The 20,604-nt window shown below is 36.3% G+C and overlaps 1 protein-coding gene across 10 annotated transcripts in view; it reads left to right on the forward strand.

Moving 5' to 3' along the window:
* myo9aa (myosin IXAa) overlaps positions 1 to 20,604 on the forward strand; it is a 126,129-nt gene that overhangs the window by 25,843 nt on the left and 79,682 nt on the right. For all 10 annotated transcript variants that reach the window (XM_058781028.1, XM_058781030.1, XM_058781034.1 and 7 more), the window contains exon 2: positions 1,596 to 2,512. In XM_058781028.1, coding sequence (XP_058637011.1) covers positions 1,670 to 2,512 — 843 coding nt within the window. In that variant the 5' untranslated portion in view covers positions 1,596 to 1,669. The remainder of the gene's footprint in view (positions 1 to 1,595; positions 2,513 to 20,604) is intronic.

The following is a 20,604-nucleotide window of genomic DNA, read 5'->3' on the forward strand; positions in this document are numbered from 1 at the left end:
GAGTGATTTTGAGCCATTCCTCTTGCAGAGCAGCTGCCAGGTCACTACGTGATGCTGGTGGAGGAAAACGTTTCCTTGCTCCTCTTAAATACCCCAAAGTGATTAAATAATATTCAGGTCTGGTGACTGTGCAGGCCATGGGAGATGTTCACCTTCACTTTCATCTTCGTCAAAACACTCTGTCTCCAGTCTTCTTGTGTGTATTTGTGTATTATCATCCTGATACATGGCACCACCTTCAGGGTACAATGTTTGAACCATTGGGCGCACATGGTCTTCCAAAATGGTTCGATATTTCTTGGCAGGGACGTGCCCATCTGATGTTGCTGCCCAAACAGTGCACGCAGCAGTCTGGGTGGGTAAGCCTCTTTGGGGTTTCTCCACACAGCCAGTGAAGGTGGACTCATTAGAGAGCAAAGCATGTTTCACATTGTCCACAGGCCAAGATTTGCGCTGCTGAAACTGACATTTGCCATTGGCACAAGTGACCAAAGGTTTGGCTGTAACAGCCTAACCATGAATATTGACCCTGTGGAGCTCCCAATAAACAATTTTGGTGGAAACAATAGATTTTATATGCACATTTAATTCTGCAGTAAGTTGGGCAACTGTGGTTTTATGTTTTTTGGATATAGTCCGAGTTAGTACCCGGACATCCCTTTCAGACAGCTTCCTCATGCGTTGACAGTTACTAGTGTTTGGATGTGGTTCGTAATTCGTGGTGGTATGCCGACATTAACCTGGATACCAATGCTCTCGACAAAGACTTGCTGTCCTGGTCACAGGTGCACTGGCGAGACACGCACCAACAATTTGTCCTCCTTTGAACTCTGATATGTCTCCCATTAGGTTGTGTGGATTACAGTAGCTGTGCTATTGCTCTGCTAATTCAACCTTCGCACACTGACCTTCCTGATGGAGTGTAAATCAGTGAAGATTTATGCATATGGACCATGCATATGGTCACGAAACCTCCAACACAGGGCTGGACGTTTAATTGAAAAGAAATTGAAACCGAAATTCAGAACCTCTAACCGACTTTCCCTTAAACAGATACTTTTAAAGATGCTTGTAGTGCCGACTACACACAAGGTATGACTGGAGTCTTGCACGTGAGAGGTGTGATTTAAAAGAATTTAAAAATAAATAAATCAAATAATCGTTCGACAGTCATAATCGAGGTTTTGATTTTAGGTCCTATCACCCAGCCCTAATCCAACACTATATTTGAGTGTTTCAGTTTCATTGTCCAACCCCTGTTATTAGGCTTGCAATGTTTTTGGGCTATGCAGCACAGACAAATTAATTGGGCAATATTTTGAGATCAGCTGATAACTTTGCCTACTTGATTAACACGAGCAGGGTTAGTTCTAAAGTTTAGTGAACGCTTTGTCAGTGGATAACGGACATTTAATGCTTTCACATTTTAATTTTCACATTCACTAAATATTGTGTGAAATTATTGTTCAACAACTTTTCAAAATAGTGTGTTGGCTCTCATAATTAATAGATATTATCAACCACTGAAAAACCCAGTTGAGTACTAATATAATTTATGTTCTTATTCTCATTGTCTCTTTTTATTTCTCTGGCAGTTGTAATGTCTTGAAGCAGTACCGGCCCGTTTGAAGGATGTATAGTGAGTGCTGATGGAAACTGCTGCTCCAATATGAGTGTTCATGATGTTGGCGGGAGACGACGCTTTGAGGACTCTGAGTTCACCCTGCGCATCTACCCAGGGGTCATCGCTGAGGGCACCATCTACTGCCCCGTCACCGCCCGTAAGATCACTTCGGCCGCGGAGGTCATCGAGCAGGTCATTGATCGGTTGCAGCTAGATCGGACAAAATGCTATGTCCTGGCAGAAGTGAAGGAGTTCGGTGGGGAAGAATGGATCCTCAACCCTACGGACTCTCCCGTCCAGCGCATGATGCTGTGGCCTCGGATGGCCTTGGAGAACCGCTTCAGCAGCGAGGACTACCGCTTCCTACTGCGAGAGAAGAACCTCGACGGCTCCATCCACTACGGCAACTTGCAAATGTGGCTGCAGGTCACAGAAGAGCGGCGGCGCATGGTGGAGCGGGGCTTCCTGCCGCAGCCCTTGCCGAAGGACTTCGATGACCTTTGTAACCTGCCGGATCTCAACGAGAAGACTCTGCTGGACAACCTGCGCAGTCGCTTCAAGCAGGAGAAGATCTACACCTATGTGGGCAGCATCCTCATAGTCATCAACCCCTTCAAGTTCCTTCCTATCTATAACCCCAAATATGTCAAGATGTACGATAATCACCAGCTGGGCAAGCTGGAGCCGCACATCTATGCGGTGGCGGACGTGGCCTATCATGCTATGCTGCAGAGCAAGCAGAATCAATGCATTGTTATTTCTGGGGAGAGTGGATCAGGCAAGACTCAAAGCACCAACTTCCTGATCCACCATCTCACGGCTCTAAGTCAGAAAGGCTTTGCTAGTGGAGTTGAGCAGATCATTCTGGGTGCCGGACCAGTGCTGGAGGTAAGAGCTGTTTATATAAATTTCATATTTCACAAGGTTGTTGGCAATGGTTTTTATAGATCTATGAATTGTCTGAAAGTCCTTTCAGAGTTTATTAAAAGTTTATTAGGTATTATTAATCAAAAACTGGGTACAACTTTTGTTGCAGGTCAAATTGTCCCACATTTGTTTCCATGCAATTTGCCAAAAATCAACACTATTTAAAAAAAAAAAACTTTATTGGAACTTTTCAGAGACCAAAAAATAAAATATATGAGAAATTTAAAAATCCACATCTATTTTTATTGTGTTTGACCCACAACATATTTTTGTTCAAAATTAGCTGCAAAGACACAAAATAAAAAAGTTTTTGTCATGACTATTTCTAGTCGTTATTTGCACACTGAGGTGCAAATAGTACCTAACATTATTTGTACTTAGTCTAAGAAGTGTTTGTTGTTTTTTCTCTGCATTTTTGTTATGTCTGGTTTTCAGACTCCACGAGTGTAAAATAAGTTCCTTATCTGTGCTGCAACAGTCTGGCAATTGAGGTCCATTAAACTAAAAAACAAAAACAACATTTGTCATTTTTTGATGGTAAAACTCAATTAGACAAAAAAAAAAAATAAACAGTGAATTTCCTTGGATTCTTAAATTTTAACTGAACTTTGAAACTTAAATTGTGTAGGTTCTCATGTATTCAATTTTAAGTGTTCAACAATCTGCTTTGAAGTTTTTTTTTTTTTTTTTTACCCTACTTTTTGCTGGTTTTCAAAGTGTTGATTTTTGGCTTGGAAACTAATGTGTGGTTAATTTGACCCCAACACAAACGCAATATAAAAATTTGTACAGCCTTCCAAAGCACATCTATGTGTTCAAAAAATAAAAAAACATTTAACCACTATTTGAAGCAGATTGAAAATTTAGAGTGGGTCAGATTGACCTGAACACAAGGTTAATACCATTTGGAAGCAAGTCATAGGTTTGAGCTTAGATCTGATCTTTAGGAAACATTGTGTTCTGTCGTAAACCCACTTCTATGTGTCTAGACATTCTGACGGTCGCTTGGTTACCATTCCTGTCGTGTCACTCTTGGTATCTGTATATTAAACACATCATGCGTATATGGTTGTCTTGTGTTTTGTGTCGCTTCATGCAGCATTTTCAGTTTCAGTGTGAACAGAAAAACTTGTCACGCCAACTTGTCATTTGTCTTGGTGAGCCTTTTGAATCCTGAGGCATTACCTTTGAGGTCTGAGAGCCATTCGCTCTTCGGCCTCGGTTTATTAAAGGCATGCCGTTGAGTATTTCAAACAAAGTTATTGTGTTGTGTGCAATTGTCACATTCTTTGATTTGCTTCCAGTTTTGTGTGTTTCTGTAACCTAGATAACCTCTTTGAGTGATGATAGTTTAGAAAGGCAAACACTAGGTCATGCAATACAATGTTACAGTCATAATGTAGCCGAAAGAACTGGTTTCAAAGCTGCTCTTGTGGATTCCAGTGATGCTAGGAATTCCACTTGGCTTTTGTCACCAAGACACACATGATGCTGTTTTGATAACATTATCAAAGTTACTGTGGTTAGTGCTTTTCTGTGTCTAGTTTACTGGTAGGGTTTTTTGTTACTGGAAGAATGATAGGTTAAAAGTCGGAATCAGAAGAATTTGTTTGCACACATTTATTAAAGTGTATTTGAACCATAAGAGGCCAAGATAAAATCAAAGCAACTGTCTCTTGTGGCCTATTGCTTTGGCATGTTGTTGTCGGCATTTTATATAAGACATAATGTGCAATAAATAAGTACATTCATTATTAATAATAATAATAATCACTCAATACATAAACATCTTTTGCCAAGTAATGTAGTTGGATATATAGCTTCACTAATGTAGTCACTATTAATGTTCCGCTAATGCTCAGTGTGTACACTTAAAAATAAAGGTGCTTAAAAGGTTCTTCACAGCGATGCCATAGATTAGAAGAACCATTTTGGTTCTACAAAGAACCATTCAGTCAAAGGTTCTCTGAAGAACTATCTCTTTCTTACCTTTTTATAATCTGAAGAACCTTCTATCGCCACAAAGAAACTTTTGTGAAACAGATGTTAAAGGTTCTTTATGGAACCATTTAGACAAAAAGGTTCTTCAATGGCATCATGAAGCACCTTTATTTTTAAGAGTGTATATTTTGTCTCATCCAATCAGATTTTAGTTCTGCAACTGTGGGCTGTTCTTTTAAAATGGAACACTGTAAAAGATTTTTGAAGTAAGACGATCTAAATTTTATGTTGGTTCAACTGAAGTTTATTAAAAGTTAATTGAGCCAACTGAATTTTTTGGCCTGAAGGGATATTTAATCCAAAAATGAAATTAATCATCATTATCAGTCATCATTATAAACTTCTGTCTACTGTGGAACACATTCAAGGAAATTTTTAGCAAAATGTCTGAAGTTCTTTGTTTATACATCACTGGATCTAGCAAGCTCCAGAAAGGAGGGAAAAAAGCTACATTTCTAGATCCATATTCTTGTTCCATATTCAAAGTCGTCTTAATATAGTTTTGTGTGTCAGAACTTTTTTCCCCTAAAATCATCCCAGCTGCAGAAGCTCTTAAACCTTATTTGCTATCCAATTTATTCAGAAGATTTGCAGCAAAGTGCACAAGTTGTATGGAACACTTTTATGGTACTTTATTACTGCTCGACAGCCTCCAGTTATCGTAAGGTAAAGAACGGTCTGAACATTGAACATGGCAGAATTGTATTTTTATTTATTTATTTTTTTAACTGTGTCTGAGTCATGGCTAAATATGTTTTATGCTCAATATACTGCTGTTTCAGCTGGGACTACAGTATATTGACAGAACAGAACAGCTTTGAGTGCCTTATTGATTTGAATGAAATTGTTTCTACATAAAATATTAATGACACATTCTCATTAAAACTTTATTTTATTGCGCAATTCCTGAAGGCAGGCTTTCCTGCACAGCACCAAACCCTTTTTAACTTGCAGATTAAGCTTGTTAGTAAAGTGCTATGAACTAAACTGGTTGTGTCAGATTAGTGAGATGCCTAAAATGTGCAGTGCATACTGGTAGAAATGGAATTTTATTTGTCTATTTCAATCTAAAACACTTGAGATAATCTGACTTTTTGACTTGCTGTCCCGCATGCTTACAAAAAGGCTAATGTTTAAGCATATGGGTTAATGTCCAACCATCTGGCACAATTGAATGGCTCTTGAGTGGAGAGGATGGGCCTTAATTGTTTGCAGAGTGAGATTGTGGATCTGCTCATTACCGATTAATGCAGAGCGTATGGAGTGGCCAAGCACACAGACGTCTCTTCCTCTTTACTCACATGGAGGTGACACATCTGTCACTCTTTCTAATGACAACACTGCCGGTTTATACACACACTCTGTGCCCGAAGCTCTTTAAGTGCAGGGGAGTTAAGGCTGGTGTACAAATGTGTAGTATTAATGTTTTAACTAGCGGTGTTTGCTAATTTGTCCGACGTGAGTGATACCTAAAATCATGTGGCTTGTCCGGTATTAGTCTACTTAAGATATCAGACTTGCACTTCCCATAGACTTACACTGAAGGTGGAGAACCTAAGACATATCTGGCACCTCCAGAACATTAACTTAATGATGATTTCACGGCCAAGCTCCACTCACGTGTTTCTTAAGAAAAGAATGATGTTTCTGGATGTATGATCAACGGTGCACTGATTTGAAGCTTACTTTTTACAAATGTTAAAGGGTTAGTTCACCCAAAAATGAAAATTCTATCATTATTTACTCACCCTCATGTCGTTCCAAACCCATGAGACCTTTGTTCTTCAGAACAAAAATAATGACTTCTCTTCTGACACAGAAGAGAAGAAATTATTAAATAAAGTCGTTATTTTTGTTTTCTTTACACACAAAAAGTATTCTCGTAGCTTCATATCATTACGGTTAAACCACTGTCACATGGACTATTTTAACGATGTCCTACTACCTTTCTGGGCCTTGAAAGTAGTAGTTCTGTTGCTGTCTATGCAGGGTCAGAGAGCTCTCGGATTTCATCAAAAATATCTTAATTTGTGTTCCAAAGATGAACGAAGGTGTTACAGGTTTGGAACAACATGAGGGTGAGTAATTAATGACAGTAATTAATGACAATTTTCATTTTTGCATGAACTATCACTTTAAAACTTTTTTCTTTCAGGCACATTGATGCGTTTCAGCCTGTTCTTCAAGGCCTATAACAGAAGTTTAGAAAGGCGTTTATGTATTTCGGATTGGCAGTGAAGTGTTGCCTGGCAGTTCAAATGCAGGAGCTTTAATTTGTACGCCACTTTCTTCTTCTTTAGCAGGCTTTTGTTATGGGTATAATCTTCTCTGAAGCTTAACGTTTCTGCTCGAGTGAGAATATCAATTTCAAAGACTCATCTCACCCTGGCTTTCTGCCAGAGCAGTAGCGTTGATAGTTGGGAGTCTGTGTTATGAGTTGGCTAATATGTAGTGAGGATTATTCATCCAACAAACCTTCTGCTGCCATTTTTAAAGAGTTGTTGACTCAGTGCTTGGGATTTGTGCGCTGCTGGTATCTTTAGTCATAGAAGTGTTGCGTTGTAATGCATCAGATGGTTAGTAAAGACTTCAGTTTCGTGATTCAGACATTTCAATTGTAGCCACACAATGGGCCTCTTTTAGAATTAAATAATTGTACAGAATATGTTTGAAAGCACCTTGTGTGTTGAAAGGTTTCAGTTTTTCCTGATAGTACAAGTTTGAAAAAGTTTCCATAATTATTTTTGGTATTTGGACTTCTGGTTTAAAAGTAGTTAACTTTTTGGTCGTTACATTTTTCTGATGTCATTTTCTACAGTCCAATTTTCAAAATATCTAAAGCTTGGCACAGTCTTCAGCTCTGTAGTTTACTTCAGTGAGTCAGTGGGTTTAAAGGCATTTGTGTGATTGTGTGACGGTGTGTGAGGTAAGGGTCTCTGGGAGTTTGGCAGGTTGCTTGGGTTCGTTTCCAGGCCTAAGTGAGGCTTGGTGTTTTTCAGTCCAACAGAAACATTCCAGCTAGAGCCATATGAGAGTCAACCCGGGTCACAACATGGCCGTTCCTCCTCAGCAGACTGTAATGAATCTTTAATACCTACTGTCATTAGTCTTAATGCTACTGGGATTATTGTGAATCACTGCTAGCACTGGGTGGGGCGGCAGAGTTTGGGGGATTTACTGTATGTTAGTGTTCATTATCCTGGCAGAGATGTTCTGGTATGTATTAAAGCAAACAGTATCTTGATCATTTTGTTTTTATGGTTTAAAAAAAAAAAAGTGTTGCTGAGCTTTATAAAGTTGTACAGTATGTGAATAAAAGATGAGACAAACTATGCAGTCAAATTATGTTGATGTGAAATAATCTGAAAGCATTAGATTCAAAATTTACGTAGTGGAAACTTCAACCTGATCTTATGAGAAAACACTGCTATGTTACAAGTTGGAGATTTTGAATGTCCACCTCTAAACCTAATCATCATTGAGCCGTAAACGGATTGTGTGAAAACCATACGAATGAGATTGTAGAAATTCATACGAATTGGTCACCAATTTACCAATAATCTCAATGCTTTTCTTTAACAAATCCAAACCCAAGTACTGTAAAGCAGGCTTCCCACGGGTCCTTAAAAAGCCTTAAATTTACTTTATCAAATTTAAAGGGATAGTTCACCCAAAAAGGAAAATTAGCCAAAGATTTACTCACCCTCAGGTCATCCTAGGCGTGTCTGACATTCCTCTTTCAGATGAATACATTCGGAGTTATATTCAACATTGTCCTGTCTATTCCAATCTAATTTAATTGCAGTGAATGGTGCCCCTGTTTCTGAATCCGAAAAAAAAAGTATCCATCCATCGCAAAACTACTCCACACAGCTCCGGGGTGTTAATAAAGGACTTGCGTTAGTATAAGAAAAATCTAGATTCTTAAAACTTTATAAACCGTTTAGTCCAGCTTCCGGTCTCTCAAGCAGGCGCGTTCCCAACAAAGTTTTAAGAATCTAAATTTTTCTTAAACTAGCACATTGTTTCGCTTCAGAAGTCCTTTATTAACACCCCGGAGCCGTGTGGAGTAGTTTTGCGATGGATGGGTACTTTTTTTTTTCAGATTCAGAAACAGGGGCACCATTCACTGCAATTATACAGCTTGGAATAGACGGCACAATTTTGAATATAACTCCGAATGTGTTCATCTGAAAGAGGAATGTCAGACACGCCTAGGATGACCTGAAGGTGAGTAAATCTTTATCTAATTTAAATTTTTGGGTGAACTATCCCTTTAAGGTCATAAAAAGTCTTAAATTGTACAAGAAAGTCTTAATTATGATTTCAAGAGGTCTTAAATTTGGGTACAGACCAGAATCGCAATACAGCTTAATGTGACCGTTAAACTTCAAAAGGCTATAAATAAAGTCTGGTGTTGCGCTACTTTGTGTACAGCCTTAGCGCAGAAACAGTTCGAAAGCGCCTCCTGCTGGCAGAGAATGAATGTGCATGTTCAATAAGGCTGTTGTTGTGAGTAGGGTATTCCTGCAATACTGTAGTTTCAGAATTGGATTTCTAGGACCCTATAGTTTTTTTTGTTTTGTTTGTTTTTTAATTATTTTATTTTATTTATTGATCTTTTGTATGTATCTATTATGTCCAGAAAGCTGCAGCAAGATTAATTTTTAATGAGCCAAAAAGAACGTGAGAGAATGAAGAACGTCACACCTCTCTCTATTCTAATTCTATTCTTTAAAAAAAAAAAAACTTGTCCCTTTTAGACTTGCACTCTATTCATTTACTGCTTGTTTTCTAAAAAAATAAAAAATAAAACTAACACTAGCTTGCTCTATTCTTTTTCTATTCTATGTTTTCTTTTTATTATATAATTTTTTTTATTTAAATCTCTTGTTACGTGTACTGCGTTAGGCTAACTGAGACTTGTTATAGCACTTGCATATCGTTGCTCTTCTGTTGATTTTGATTGCTTCCATTGTCCTCATTTATAAGTCGCTTTGGATAAAAGCGATTGGTAAATGACTGACTATTAGTGGCTCATGCTATTTTATAGCACTTGCTATTCAATTCTGTTTATTATTATTATTATTATTATTTTTAAGGAAGTATGTAGTTATTTAATTGTATACACTTAATTATTGTCCTAACCAACTCCTAACCCTAAACATACCCGTTGGTAGCCCTCTTGAAATATTTAACCTAATTTATTTAAAAGGTTTAAAATTCAGTTTTCTTGGAAAGAAGACTTGTGTCTGTGTGAGACTTCAGTTAATTAGCTGCAGTGCTTCACATCTGATGTGCTGTTTGTTTTCGTCTGTTTGTTTTATGTTTGAATCATGTCTTCTCTGTTGGAATAGATGGTGCTGTCCCAAAAAATTAGGGTCCTATGCAGTCCTAGAACTGCAGCCTCCGGTATTGCAGGAACATTGGGTTGTTTTTGTTCAGACCAATGCAAAAATCGACCCATGTTTTTACCCTGCAAACACGCAGAACTGTAAATGTGAACTGGTGGATCTATAAGGGGATAATTCATTATGAAAATCTAAACAGTAAAATGTTTGTATGTTATTTAATTAATATAATAATTTACTGATAATTGTTTAAATGAATATAATAATTAATACTTTTGACTCATCCATTTTCTTAATAAATGGTTTAAAGGCTGAAATGTGAAGTGTATCATTTTATGAACTTTTTGTTTTTGTGAAAACTCCTATCTGAACTGTAAATCATTCTTTTTACAGTCATTTTACCATAGACATTGCCCTACCCTGCTCATGGTATTAATTTGATTTGTGCAGGTCTTAAAAAAGGTCTTAAAGTCTTAAATTTGAGCTTAAAAATCCTGTAGCAACCCTGTAAAATAAACTCAAGTACCCATGGCACTGACATAAAAATCTTCTTTTTTTTAAAAAACATAATCCACAAATCATAAACCCAAATTATGGATAAGTAAATATTCTAAATGTGTATTTTTTTTTTTTTTTTTAAATGCTCTATTACATAAAGGATTCACTTAAATATTGTCGGACTGCTGTTTTTTTTTTTTTTATATTTGAAATTTATATATTTGGGGGAAAAGATACAACATCTTTTGTTCCCCGTTTGAAGTACTTTGTATAGCTGTTTTTGAGCACAAAATAAGGCATAATTTTTGAATATTTATTATATCATGTAGATATCGCTTGGTAGCCCTCAGATGTGTCCAGTCAAGTATAAATATTTATGATAAATTATGTTGTCACAATAGTAAATTTAACACAGACTTCCTCAATTAACCTAAAACTTTTAGCCTGAATCTTCTCCACAGATGTGATTTGAGCATGGTAATCAATGTACAACGCCACCTCTCACAAACACGGCTTAGATTTGTCATGTAGGGTCACAGCTATTCAGGATCTTAAGTGGTAAGAGTAAAAGGGTTAAGCCAGCTCTTCTGTACTTTATCTGTCAAATCAATTAAAATTGGTTTTAATCAGTTCTCCACTGAAATCACTGAATCCTGTTGTAAACGCAGTGCAGGTGTCCTGATAAATCCTTATCTGAAGTGCTGGGCAATGAATTGTCTAGTCTTACAGAGCCAGACGTCTGACTATCAGTATGAAGTCTGGTTCACATTGCTGCTGCTTCTGGCCTGCCAATCAGATTTAGCTGTTTTTAGTCATTAACATTAACATTCTGCTAGATTTACTGTATTCTGTAGTTTACCTATATAATATAATATTATAATATAATATAATATAATATAATGATAGCATTATTGCATGTTAGCATTTATTTTGTAGAATTTTGGTTCACCTGTTTTCATAGTTAGTATGCAAGCTAACATTATCTGGACAGTTGAGGTCTTCACTGACCAATGGTCCTTCAGAAGTGGCTGAGTAAAGTTCTAAAGTAGTGAATAGAGACTACAACACGTATGAGTTTTACATTCCCATTTGCTCAAATAGCAAAACGAAAAAAAAATAAACAAATAAATCTAAGGTAGTCAGAAGAGAGAGCAATGTCAAATTTACCATCACTCCCCAGCATGCATATATATATATATATATATATATATATATATATATATATATATATATAAAATAACTGTGGAAATGTACCATCACAGTCTGTGAAAAGGATCCATCCTGCTTGCATTCCCAGGGTTTATGCATGCCTCTCCGCAGACCTTTGGTCTTGGTGTGCTTTCACTCCAACACCAGAAACTGTCAGTTTCTCTCAGTGCAGTAAATCTCGTCCACTGTGTGGATGTGCCTCAATTTCGTTTTGAAAAACTTTTTTTTCTTTCAAACGTCATGAAGCACTTGTGATTGCATACAAGGAAAGAAAGAATTGGAAAGACTGAACTTTGTAAACTGAATTGCTATTAGGTCTGACAAAGAAAATGGCAAATCATTAAGCTCATTCGTTGTTGGCATGGTTTATTATTGTTGTAAAAGACCTGACTGTTGACTTAGTTAACCTAGATGTTCAGACCAGTGCATGAATTGCATTGTTGAACGTTAGATAGTAAACACACAGGCCATGCCAATGAATGGCTTTCTTCTGTGCCCTATTTATACAAATCAATCAAGCTTTTTACACCATGTCTTGTTGTGACGAGAGCATGACCAGTAGTTAAGATATTGTGAATGGTGATGAAGGCTGGTATGGGATTTAAAGTTCTCTTTTTTCTTTTTTTTTTTTCCCCTCCCTTCCTGAGTAGCACACAAAACATAAATCTCCACGTTAAAAGCATGTCCTATTTAATTGAACAATGTCTCATTTTAAGCTATTTTGTAGCCACAGGAACTTGTACATTGCACACATGCAATTTAGGAAGGTCACATCCGCATTCCAGCTTTTTCAAACATGTCGAAATTAAAAAATTATGATACAAATGTCTGCATTTAGCAATAACATAAGTTTGTACTTGTATGGTTTTTGTAATATCACTAGTGATGTGTTAGTGATGCTAAAGCGTTTTAGTCAGACACAGATGTTCTTCTTGTTCATACACACATAATACATGAGTGTTTGTGAAGGCTGCACTTGTATTATTCTTCAGCATCTCCACACGGAATAGCTTCCTTAAAGGGATACACCACCCAAAAATGAAAATTCTGTCATCATTTACTCCCCCTTATGTTGTTGCAAACCTGTTTGAATTTCTTTTTGTTGAACACAAAAAAGATATTTTGAAGAATGTTGGTAACCAAAAAGTTTAACGGTAGCATTGACTTAAATCTTTAAACCTTAAGGTAAAACTTCAAAGGGAAATGCTACCCCATAAATGAAAATTCTCCCATCATTTACCCTTATATTGTTTTGTAGAAAATGATAGTTCTGTCCATACAGTATAATACAAGTAAATAGATGCCAGAAAGTTCCAAAAGTCCAAAAAGCACATGCTTATTTATTCATGATGGTAATCCAAATATATATATATATATATATATATATATATATATATATATATATATATATATATATATATATATATATATATATATATATATATATATATATATATATATATATATATATATATAAAAAAAAATGAATGTTATATTGCTGCTTTTAAAAATAGGAAAATCAGAATTTCTGAGTTGAATGGAATGCAGTGTGAACAACCTGGTTTTATTGGTTTTGTAACTACATACATGGCATTTTTGCTTTAATTGCGGACTGAAAAATTAGTTGTTGTCTGCTTAGGACATGGTTTTAGATGCTGTTTAGATATCCATGTCACCTTTAACCAGCTCTTGTGTGACACTTGTCATGTCACTTCCTGTGTATTTGTGGCCTCTAACCATATGAAGCACACTGTCAGTAAGAGGATCAGCGTTACAATCCTGCTAAGAATAAAGCTCTTGTCACTAAGGAATGTTGCCTGCGGTGTAACTGCTGTGACTTCTGAACTGTCCACAACGGTCATCAAAGAAACTGTAATGGTCTTTGTGTTGGTCAGATACTTTTGTAGTGAGTTATGGCTTACATTTCATGGGCATTTTACTCTTACGTAGGTTGTTTTGAAGTGTAACAGTTTAATGAAGTGGTCACCAATTATAGGATGGCAGTGCAGATCCTGACCCAAGACTGTTCCACCCAAACCATGAATCATTTCTTGTATATTTTTCATATTTTACCATGATGTTCTGAACACAGAAAACATGCACACTAGTGTACTATGTTCTATGTTCAAAATTTTGATTTCATAAAATTAAGCCTGTTGTTGGACCATTACAGTTTTTGCCTGGTCAGATTAATATGTTCCATTTTCCCCAAGTAAATTTATTTTTATTATTATTATTTGTTTTTATTTCCATTCATCAAAGAAAAAAAAAACACAATAATAAATATTAACCAGTAAAACCATATTCAAAATTGATAGTAAGAAATGTGTCTTGAGCACCAAATCATCAGAAATATTTCTAAAAATTATGTGCCACTGGCTGCAGAGAATTCAGCTTTGCCATGGCCAAAGTTTTAAATATATTAAAATAGAATTTGTAATAATTCTTCACAATATTACTGTTTTTACTGTCAGAATAAATACAGCTTTGTTGAGCATACGAGACTACTTTTAGAAACAATATCTTATGTACTATATACAGGTATTTATTGATTTTGTTTGTGTTTATATTATTCCTTATTTATACTCATAAATCAGAATATTGAATATTGTGTAATATTACACAGTTTCTATAATGAGTGATACTGTCACAAATGCAACACTATATCACTACTAAATTTTATTGATCTCTTTTTTTTTTTATTCTACAGTGAGATGTCATCTGGACATGTTTTAGTGGCATTTGCTTGTATGATATTATTGTTCAAACCTTTGCTAAGAATGAAACAGACACTGAAATTAGTGGAACATTAATTAAATACTGACATTCCAGTGTCTTGCTTGGTTGTCTTTCATCACACAGTCTTTTCATTTCTACTGTAGTCTGTCCTCATTAATGTCTATATTTCTTCATGCAGGAAGCCTACATTTAAGTCACCTGCAGAGATGTTTCACATTTATAAATATAATTTTACTGTGCAAAATATTTGCATATTGCTTTGTTTGGATTGGCGGTTGTTGTCAGACGTTTCCATGCTGGTCACTGAGAGTTCAGAGTGCACTCGACTCGACAGATACCTGTAGTGCTCAGCAGGACACTGGAGGGAATCCCTGTGTTTGTCTCATCGTCACAGCTAATCAGATTGGCCTCCTTTCTCAGAGTTCCAAGTGGGATGTTTTACTAAAGTACCGGTATGTTGGTTTCCCCCTCCCCCAGCAGCAAGCCGGCCCCATGTGATTAATGTGGGCTGTGTTTCTGGTCACCACCTGTTTCTTAGCAAGCAATAGCGCAGAACTGCAATGCAGCCCTAAAGCTGTACTGTTTACAGTTTTAGACCACACTTATGCAATGTGTGGGCAACTGTGTACATTTAAAGAGATAGCAGACCCAAATAAAAAAAAAATTATGTCATTGTTTTCTTACTCTGTTGTTCTCATGGTGTTTAATGTTCTCCTAAAATGACCAAAGCCGTTAATGTTTATAGAACAAAGTGACTGTGAAATTCTACAAAATAATGTGTTTTTGTTCCACAGAAGAAGATAAGCATGGGTTTGGAATGGCATTAATGTTTAAAATCTAGATTTTTCAACATTTCATTCATGCTTAAAAGTAGTTGGCTACACATTTCAACAGAAGAAATTAAGTTTTAAATGAATGAAATTCACCCTCATGTCATTCCAAACTTCTACATTGTTTTTCTAGCTCCGTACAATGAAGGTCATTGATGTCCAGTGTCGTTTTGGACCCCATTGACCTTTTATTGTATGGGGGAAAACAGTCAAATAATTTTTCGATTTTTACTCTTTAATAATTGGTTTAATACAACTTTCTATAGCTCACTTGATTGAATTGTGAGGGCAGTGTGCTGCTGTTCAGAGTGAATAGTTACATTTCTTGTTGGGAAATGCTCCAAACTAAATCGTGCTGATCTGTAGAGTTGGACAGAAGTTTGTGGACGTGATCCAGCCCTGCCCTGTCAAGCCTGATAACACGGCTTCTTTGGATTTCTAAGATATTTAAGGCTTTATAGGGATACAGTAGGCATTTTCTTTAGACTTTAAGCCATCTTGAGGATCTGATAAAGAACCGCTGAAGAAATCTTGCTAATTTAGTCAAATCATGGGAGAATTACTAGACTGATAATGCTGCCATATGTACGGTCATCTGTTTCAGTCAACATTGAACACCACTCATTGGACATTTCTACGGTGGCCGAGAGAGCTCAACGCGCTGCAAATAGAAAAAACACCTGCAAATTAAGAAAACAACTTAGTAAATTTTACAACACGAGCTGCAAATGCTCACAACACAACCAAAGAAAGAAATGCGCTACAAATAAAATTCTTTATTTGCTTGTGTTGTGAGCATTTGCACCACTTGCTGTCAAATTGATGAAGATGTTTTCTTGATTTGCTGGTGCTTTTTCTATTTGCATGCGTTTTCTGAAGTTGCCGCACACTGAGCTCTCTCGGCCACCGTACATTTAACTTTGAAAGTGCCACAAAACATGCAAGAAGCATCGTAATATCAGTTTGCAGAAATGCCGCCACAGGCACATTTTTTTCTATTGAGAATGGGTTGATATTTAACATGATATACAGTGCCCTCCAAAAGTATTGGAACAGTAAAGACAAAATTGCTCTGTTGGCTGTGGAGTCAAGACATTTACAAATATTATTAAAAGATGAATATGAGACAAAACTACAGAATGTAACATTTTATTATTGGGTGATTCAACACATTGATGTTTTACCAGCTAAGAAGTTCAGCACTTTTAGAGTTTCATCCCTCTATCTGATGTGAGCATAAGTATTGGAACAGTTGCCTCACAGGTCTTTCCAGGGCCTAAAACTAACTTTTTGCCACACCTGCCAATGGCCGGTGATGTGATAAAATTTACCTGCCAAAAGATTTTTTTACCGGCCATGAAACTTTTTTTACAAAAACAGGCAGTCATTACTACTACAATGACTAAACATATTTACAATGTTTTTAATTTGTCCTTTACTTTACTTACAAGAAAAAACAAACTGATTTATTGATTCATTTTTTTTTTTTTTTTTGTCCCTAAAAACCATTGAGATTCTTGTTCGGCAAACGGAGCAGGCCATCGTGTTACGCCTGTTTCACACATACTCAGTTTGCAGTGGAATGTGGTGCATATTTTTTCCACACCCATGTTAACGGATTAGAGCAGGGCTATTCAATTACCTTCATTTGAGGGTCATATCGAACTGAAAATTTAAAGGGGGCCAAGGGGGTGGGGGCCGTCCCGATCTCTTTCTGGGGGACCTATAAAATTTTAAATTAAATTGAAATCTAAAATCTATAAAAGGTTAACATTAGTGCTTTCTGTCAATCGATTAAAATAAATAAATCACACATTTTTTGTAATTAATCTTGATTAATCGCATTATTTACATTGTCATAATTTCACATTGAACCTCCAAATTAATGTAGAAACAACATAAAGATAGTATATTTTAAATGTTTTTAATGTCATCTTTTCACCAAGTAGCCTATTATTAATGAAGTATTGATACCAATACTGCTACTGGTGTCTCTATTAAATGCATTTTCTCTCAATTTTCCATATTAATTATAGCCATTCAACATTACAGTATAATTGAATGCCATTATTTTTAACATTTAATGTGAAATGTTTAAGTGCTTTTAAAACAATCTTCACATAAACTATAAATTGCATATGCATAAGCTATATAAAGAGAAATCTTTATTAATCAGCGACTAGAGCAGTCGAGTGATTTCTCTTTCTCTTTTGTTCCTTGATTTACATCAATGACAGACTTCAGCAGGTTTTACTTTAAAAGCAGTGCTATCTCTTTAAAACCTGTTGCACATGACGCGGATCTGACACGTATCCTATTTTCTCTTTACGGCCATTTAAGACTTTATTACTCATTTAAGACTACATTTACTGTCCAAAATCGTGTATTTTGACATAATTGTGTGTTTTCTCGTCCGTTGAAGCGCTACTGGTGCGCTGTGTACTGCGGCTCCGTGTATGTTTACAGACCATGGTACAGCCGAACGTAGCCTACTTCACTGCACTGTTTAGGCGGCGTAACCCCAGGTATGTGTCGCCACATTCTTGAGTTATGAAGAATAAAGAAGGGAAAAGTTTATCTTCCGAAATGAAGCAGCAGTAACTTCTCAGGTAAAAGTTATTAGAACCGTGTCTAGGGACAAGCTGTCCATCACACTGCTCTGACCTTATCAGCCCGTTTGTATCCTATTATTTGATTCGTTCTTTTCGCTAGGGACAGCTAACCAATCATGATGAGCTCATCTTGGGAAAAAATTATTTTATTTGCTTATGTCAGAAACAGCGAATCCCTTTTCTGGCTGTTGTTCCCACTACATTGCATTGTTATATTTTGGAACAGTTGTACCCGCTAACTGGCGACTGACACTGTTACATTTACTTGCCAACGCCGATTTTTACTCGCATTTGGCGCTTGGTGAGTGTTAATTTTAGGCCCTGGGTCTTTCTAAGTGATCAGCTGAGTCCTGTTGCATTAATTCTTCAGATATTAAAAGCAGGGAATGTGTTGTATCAGTTATATCCATTACTTATGCATTCTGAATCTGGCATTCGATGATGACACACACAAACCAGGATGAAGATGAGGGAGCTGACTTTGAGAGAAAAGCAAGCATGTTGGATGCTAAAAGAAAAGAGGAAGTCAATTATAGCTATAGCAAAAACAAAGGGCATGGAGAAATCAAGAGTTTGGAAACCACCAGCAACCAACAACGACCTGATCAGCTGAAAAAACAGCAGTAGTTGATGACAGACAAATCATAAAAGCTGAAATGTGAGCTAAAAGTGAAAATGAATCCTAAAAGACGTGTCTGTAAAATCACCAACAACTTCCAGAAAGCTGGGGTGATGCTCTGACAATCTACTGTCCTCAGGAGACTTTGACACAGAACTGCAATGATCCCAAGCATACAGCCTCATCTGTAAAGAATGGTGGAGGTGGTGTCATGGCATGGGCACGCATGGCTGCCTCTGGAACAGGCCCTCTCAACTTTACTGATGACTTACTGTATGATGACCATAGCAGAATGAATTTGGAAGGGTACAAAACCATCTTGCCTACAATATTCAAGAAAATGCCACCAGATTCATTGGGAAGCTTTTAATCTTTTATATCGGCCTTATGTTCAACTGTCCCAATACTTATGCTCACATCAATGAGTGGGATGAACTCTAAAAGTGCTGTTCTTTCTATTTGGTAAAACATGTATGTGTTGAAACGGCTAATAATAAAATGTGACATTCTGTAGTTTTGTCTCATATTCATCTTTTGATCATATTTGCAAATGTCTTGACTCCACAGCCAACAGAGCAATTTTGTCTTTACTGTTCAAATACTTTTGGAGGGCACTGTATAGGCAGCAACTCATAGAATATACTCCTCGCATGAATCATGCAGAAAAAACGACTGATAATAGCATGTCGCTAAGCTAAAGTCTCAATAAATAAATAAATAAATAAATAAATAATAATAATTAAAAAATACAACACACATTTTGAGCAAAACACATTTAATTTAGAACGTTTTTATAACATCTTGGGTGTTGAATGAAAGACATTTATAATTATTTCTGTCAACTCATCCACCATCTTGGATGAATTCGTCACTGAGCTTGTCACGATGCATTCTGGGATTCCTTGCTCTACTGAAAATGCTCCCTTGAAAACAAGACTCCCATTCTACAGTGAAATGTTGTACTGCTTTTAGAAGTAGCATTTTTTTTTTTTTTTTCCTTTTTGGCCATTTTTTTTTGGGAGCCTTTCCTCCTGGTAAGTTGCCCTCAGTTTGAGACGCGTCAGGTAGACAGTTTATGGAGATCTGTGGTTTATTTTTAATCTCCTGTCCGTTAGGGGCTATATACTACATTCCTGGATCTGTTTGGGAAGCTCCTCTTCAAGTTCTGCTGCAGTCTGGTCTGGCTTTCCTCTTCCTGCTCCCACACGTGTCCGCAGCCTGTCAACGTCTTTAGGCCGTAGCTACGACTGTTGTTTAAACGGGGCTGAGGGTGTGTGCAGTTTAAAGACCACGACCATCAACGGAAGAGCTCATTCCTCCTTAATGTGTTGCTGACTAATAGATGAGCAATGGAACATTGTGCTTTAAAACTCACATTTACACCCACCGACACAGTATTAACTACACACCCTGCGCTCATTTGCCAACACGCCCACACACACTTACACAGGGTGGGAATGGCACGCAGTTGCTTCTCTTCACTAGCACAGAAACATCTGACTAATATATTTGGTGTTGCCATTTTATCACTTGCTCTTTAGGTGGTAATTCACTTAAAAAAATAATTCATTCAAAAATCATTTACTCATGACAATTACCATGTTGTTTCAAACCTGTATGGCATTCTTACTTCTGTGGAACATAAAAAAATATTTTGAAGAACACGGAGGAAAAACTATCATGGTGTCATATACAAACAGAAACTTAAGTCTTCAAAGCAGCCTGTCAAAATAAAAGCTCTGTTTAACTTGAAGAAACTGTAACAGAAATAGATTAATGTAATGATGATACTACTACTACTACTACTACTACTACTACTACTACTACTACTACTACTACTACTACTACTAATAATAATTATTAGATAAATAAAAATATTTTTAAAGGAATATTTACCAGAATTTTTGAAAACGTTTTATTTTTGAATTATTTCAAGAAATAAATTATTTTTTAAAATAAAATCTAATAGATGTTTTATATTTAGAAATGCTTTTGATTATTTAAAAAAAATAATAATAATGAAATCATTCAAATGGAAACCGGATAATTAATTGAAAACAGAATATGGTAAAATAAAACTGAATTTGAGAAAAAAATAAAACGCATTTCATAGGGCATTTAAAAATGTAATTTGATAAACTTTTAATAATTTCCTGTAACAGTTGTAAGTTTCATTATCTCAATTAATTTAACA

Source organism: Onychostoma macrolepis, chromosome 07 (genome assembly GCF_012432095.1).
Source record: "Onychostoma macrolepis isolate SWU-2019 chromosome 07, ASM1243209v1, whole genome shotgun sequence".
NCBI classification, from domain to species: Eukaryota; Metazoa; Chordata; class Actinopteri; order Cypriniformes; family Cyprinidae; genus Onychostoma; species Onychostoma macrolepis.